Raw genomic sequence first — 5,802 nt, 5'->3', positions numbered from 1 at the left:
AGATGAGCACACAAGAAAAAGCCTTTAAGTGGTGATATCAAACGAGGTTCTCAAATTTGAAACATCGTATTCAATAAGAACTTATCAACCTCAAATTCAAGAGAGTTTTAAATAATAAAGATAAAATTATAACGAAGAAACAAGTCTTGGATAATCTTTTCCGTTTGATTTTCAAAAGCATATTTTCATTATATTTAAAATATTAAAAATTTAAATTATTTCTGTTTTATTTTATAAATTAGACTTGACCTATTCATATTTATTTTAATAAATTGATACTATAACATTCTTTTTAAATAATCAATTAACAATAAATTCACTCTACATATTTGATAATACCTTATAGAAATGTTAGATATTGTTATTAGATCGTATTCATATTATATTAATTTAAGTTTCAAATTAAAAGTCTTTAACTATAATTTGACCCAAATTATAATTATATTAAAAAAATTTTATCCTAACCCAATATTTAATATTTGTGTTGACCGATATAACCCAAATTAATACGAAATTGTTTATTATTTATACTTTTCTAAGTGTTTTTGGTAATTTAAAATCTTTATTAAAATATCTCAACTTACTATTAATAAAACATACAATATAATATTTTGTATTGTTTACAAATAATCTAAAAATTTAATTGAAAATATGTCAATAATTTTATTAATTAAATAACATTCTTACAACTAAATAATAATATAACACATTTAAATAAAAATCGAAGATAATATGATTAATTATAATTATATATAATAACTTTATCTATTGTTAATATTATTTTTTCATATTTTTATAATTTATTTTTAATAAATTTTATTGAATTTTTTTTTAAAAAATATTTGATTTAATTCAAATTATTTTTTATTAATTTTAATTTTATTTAATTTAATTTTATATTATGTTAAATTAATCAAAAATAAATTTTATATAAAAAAATTATGTTGTATTGTGTCATATTTACGAGTACTGAAAATTGTCCACTTATGTAATAATTAAGTTAATAAATAAGATTAAAAATCTTTGACGGACGTCATATATGGATATAATAATTTATTAAAGATCGTAGAGATTGAAAGAAGTGGGGGGTAGGTGTGAGATTGACCGAGCCACCGTCGCCTCGCACACATTTCCACCTCTGTCTCACTATATAAACGCCCTCATCTGCTACCTTTCTCTCAGCTTGACGTTCCCTTCTAAAAGAGAACACCAAGCTAACTCAGCGATTCTCTCTCTCTTTTTTATTTTCACTTTTGTGTTCGCATTTTTAATATAATTACGACTACTATTGGCAATCATCATGCAGACTCTTACTCCTCCTCCTCCTCACCACCTCAACAACCCACGTTCCCTTCTCCGGACCCACCAGTTTTCCCGGGTCAGTTGTATTTACAGATCCGATTCTGTTAATAACTTTCCCAACGCCGTTGGTTTAAGCCGTGCCGACTGGCAAAGCTCCTGTGCTATTCTCTCCAGTAAAGTTAATTCTCAGGAGGGCCCCATCGACAAATCTGCCGATCATGTAGCTGCTATCAACGGCCACAAGACTTCTGTTGACCTCAACTTGGTCCCTATCGATCATAACAACGACAAACCTCCTCAACAACTGCCGCCTCAAAAGGCGCTCACCATCACAGACCTCTCTCCGGCGCCTATGCACGGCTCTGAGCTTAGAGTCGCCTACCAAGGCGTCCCTGGCGCGTACTCTGAAGCCGCCGCTGGTAAAGCTTATCCTAATTGTGAAGCCATTCCTTGTGACCAGTTCGAAGTCGCGTTTCAAGCCGTCGAGCTTTGGATCGCCGACCGTGCCGTTTTACCTGTTGAAAACTCCTTGGGCGGATCTATCCACCGTAACTACGACCTTCTCCTCCGTCACCGGTTGCATATCGTTGGTGAAGTCCAGTTTCCCGTTCATCATTGTCTCTTAGCTTTACCCGGTGTAAGAATGGACTATCTCACGCGAGTCATCTCTCATCCTCAAGCACTCGCTCAGTGTGAACACACTCTCACCAAACTCGGGCTCAACGTCGTACGTGAGGCTGTTGACGATACGGCCGGCGCGGCCGAATACATCGCGGCCAACAACCTCCGAAACACCGCTGCAATCGCCTCGGCACGCGCCGCTGAGTTGTACGGATTACAAGTTCTAGCCGACGGCATTCAAGACGATTCGAGTAACGTAACCAGGTTCGTGATGTTGGCACGTGAACCAATCATTCCCCGTACGGATCGGCCGTTCAAGACAAGCATCGTGTTCGCGCACGATAAGGGAACAAGCGTATTATTCAAGGTGTTGTCGGCGTTTGCTTTCAGGAACATAAGTTTGACGAAGATTGAATCAAGGCCACACAGGAACTGTCCGATCAGGTTGGTAGATGATGCCAATGTAGGGACGGCGAAGCATTTCGAATACATGTTTTACGTGGATTTTGAGGCTTCGATGGCGGAAGTTAGGGCTCAAAACGCGTTGGCTGAGGTTCAGGAGTTCACGTCGTTCTTGAGGGTGCTGGGGAGTTATCCAATGGACATGACTCCATGGTGCCCATCTAGGGGCGATTAATAAACATTAAAAAAAAAAAAAATGGAAAATTAAATTTCTTTTGTTTTTTTTTAATTTTTCAATCATAAATTGATAATGGGATTTTCTCGCTGGGTAAATATAAATTAATGACCAGTTATCACGTTACGTGTAAGAATTTGTATAACATTTCACACTCAACTGTTGTATGCTTCAGAAACCTTAAAGAAAGTGAAGAAGAAAGATGAGATTATTGTTTGTTATTATCTCCATAAACTTTAGTTTTTTCTGCTACTAGATCGAAAATCTGATTGACAAACACCATTTCACCAACCAACAATACATTCTATTTTCTCTGCTAGCCTAATGAGTGTTTTTGTTGTCTTAATCGTAGAATATAATTAATTAATTAGGTTAATGTCTTTTCACTTGTTTTGGGGGCATTCATTGATTGTATATGAGCACAATCAGAGATGGAATCTCAATTTGAATCTTGGGTCTGGGAGTCTATTTTATCTTAAAGAAATTTTTTTTTTTAATAAAAATTGGAAAAAAAGATAAGAATGAAAAATACCTCAATAATTAAAGACGGATCGAAAACAAAAATATATATGTTTTTATCTCGTTTTATTGTTGTTCGACCCTGTCTTTATCCTTATGCTTTTATATTAATATTTTTATCATAGTTTTATATTTTTATTATACATATTAAAATGGTTAATATATAATAGTAATGACACTTGAAATGGTGAATTAGTTTTAATTTCAATTAATTTGTTTATTTAATATATTTATATTATATTTTGAGCGTATGAAATGAAGATTTTTTTCTATAAAGATGTGGAATGAGACGAGAACAAAATAAAAAGAAGATTTTTCTCTATAGAAAGAAGACAAAAATTTTTTATCATCCCCGTAATGAAGACAAGGATGGAGATTGAAATCTTCTCTCTGCTTTTCTCCACTGTTATCCCTAATCACAATATGGTGCCCAATTTAGTTGGAAATTCTTCAATTTCTATACATATATATTGAAAGCAGAGAGCAAAAGCTTGTTGAGTCGAAAAGAGCTTTATTACTTGTGACATTACACCTAATACTCTGTTTTCAGCAACATTCAGAAGCCTTTTGCACGAGGGCTAAGCCTAGAGGTGAGTGGAATCATGCATCAACCTTGCTTTTTATTTTGTTTATTCCCTCTGATTGATACTGGCCAGCTGAGTTGAATTATGTTGATCTTTAATGCGATCTTTAAGTGATGTTTACAAGTAGGGTGGCTCGTATTTTGCCTCTGGTTGGGAGAGTGGTCGATGCTGCAACTCAAGAAGACGGCAGGGGATGACCCCACTAACTTAAGAGCTTGCAAGGTAAAAAAAAATATTATTAATTAAATTTAAACTCCATTTTAGTAGCCATGTTAATGAAGATGACGTTTGATTGAAAATGTCTTTGGTAGCTAATTTGATTATTAATTGTATTGGGTTAAGTTTGATTTTATTTATATTTGGGCCATTCTCACCAACCACCAGACATTTTAGTTCAAATTATGACAACTCAAAAGCTTAATATGGAAGACTTGTTTTTCCTATTTTTCCAAATACATTATCAAATAACCAAATAAAAGTCAAACTCGTAAAATAATTAAAAACTCTTCATAAAATTTATGCCAAAGATATGAAATGGTCCGTGGCTCTGAATTCGTTTAACTGGATGTAGACAACATTAAAAAAGAATAATAGAAATACCATTAAAATTAGAATAGTAAGAAGAGAAATAAAAGTGGAGGTTTGGGTTTGGTGAGTCTCCAAGTGCATTTGTGGTAGGTAGAGAAATAAGAGAAATGTTTTAAGTGGTTGAAAGCTACCACAATTGAAATCAAACCTCTCACCCTCACTTTTTTTTTTTACGTATTATGTCGGCATTCGATCATCCTAATAATTTAAATAATATATATAATTTTATATATAACTAATAATATATCTATTTTAAATTTTTTTATGTATATTGACTAACGGGTTAGGGTAAAAATAGGAGGTTATTGGCATCAGAGATGGTGGTTAGAGAGGTGAAGAAAAAATTTGAAAGGAAAATATGATTTTTCAAAGTTTAAAAAAACTTTAGGTAAAGGTGAAAATGTTAATTTTTAAAATTTAAGGGAGAAAATATAATACATTTTATATTTTTTAATATTATTAGTAAAATAATAATTTTATCTCTGTTCTTAACAGAAAACTTTATATTTAAAGATCGGTCTCTAAATTATTATCAAATTTATTATATCAAATAATTTAAAATTTTGATTTTAATATGTGGTTAATGAGTTTCGTTCGGGTTAAATGGAAATGTTACTCATGAGGAGGGAGAAAGACCAAGTTCCCTTCCCCTACTAGGCCAATATTTTTTCATAGTCTTTCTTGATGTCTTGACCACCAAGCTTGATCAAGTCAATCAAATTACTTTTGCTTCTTCTTCACACTTTTGACCTTTCTTTTTTATTTTCTTTCTACTTTTTTAAATTTAATTTATTTTTTATATATATTTCTATAAATAACCATTAGATTATATAGGCGATTGCAGAAGAACCCAGATGAATAGATTGACCTATGATTAACCAATTAATAAAAATCTTACCTAAACTTAATTGTCAAATAATGTCTTAGTCAATGTTAGTTGCTGATTTTAAACCCCATTAGATTCTTAATCACTTAATTTAGCCTAATTGCAAAGTGATGGACTAACCACTATGATATCAATACTTTAATTTCTTTTTACACCTTTCAAGGTTTAAATGAACAATCTTCACAAACATTTTTTTTTTTACACATTTACATAATTTAAAAAATTACGTTTATAATTAAATTTCAATTAAAAAAACCCCTCAAAGCTATGAAAATTCAGTTCTTGGTTTTTCAAAATAAAGATTTCCAAACTAAATTACAAATTTACAAAAATATTTTTCCGTAGAAGAAAAGCAAAATGAAGGAGAAAATAGAAATCCGGCTTTCTCAAATGGTCGCTTGATAAGTAAACTAGTTCCAATTTCTTGGATTTGGGCTTTATGGGCTGTAAGTCTCTGGCAATTTGGAACTGTTTGAATGGGCTAGTCGGCCATGTAGAGCCCAAAATGCCCATTTCAAGGAAATGTAAATTAGATTGGAGAGGGGGGCACACAACCATTGGAAGAATTAAACCGGGTCAAAGTTTCGGGCCGGGTAAGTGAGAAGCAAGTTGTAGTCGAGACCGCACACGCACGCTCGTTGTGACATTTTTGCCCTTTTGCCCCC

General features: G+C 32.6%; 1 protein-coding gene across 1 annotated transcript; it reads left to right on the top strand.

Moving 5' to 3' along the window:
* The first annotated feature begins 1,092 nt into the window (after positions 1 to 1,092).
* LOC123198689 (arogenate dehydratase 3-like) lies at positions 1,093 to 2,784 on the top strand. Its single transcript, XM_044613438.1, has one exon. It carries the CDS (start codon positions 1,301 to 1,303, stop codon positions 2,558 to 2,560), a length of 1,260 nt encoding a protein of 419 aa, XP_044469373.1. The 5' UTR covers positions 1,093 to 1,300; the 3' UTR covers positions 2,561 to 2,784.
* Positions 2,785 to 5,802: the final 3,018 nt, after the last annotated feature.

The sequence above is a fragment of the Mangifera indica genome, chromosome 2, assembly GCF_011075055.1.
Source record: "Mangifera indica cultivar Alphonso chromosome 2, CATAS_Mindica_2.1, whole genome shotgun sequence".
Taxonomy (NCBI): Eukaryota; Viridiplantae; Streptophyta; class Magnoliopsida; order Sapindales; family Anacardiaceae; genus Mangifera; species Mangifera indica.
Note: the sequence above shows the minus strand (reverse complement) of the source record. Positions and strands in the feature narration are given on the sequence as shown.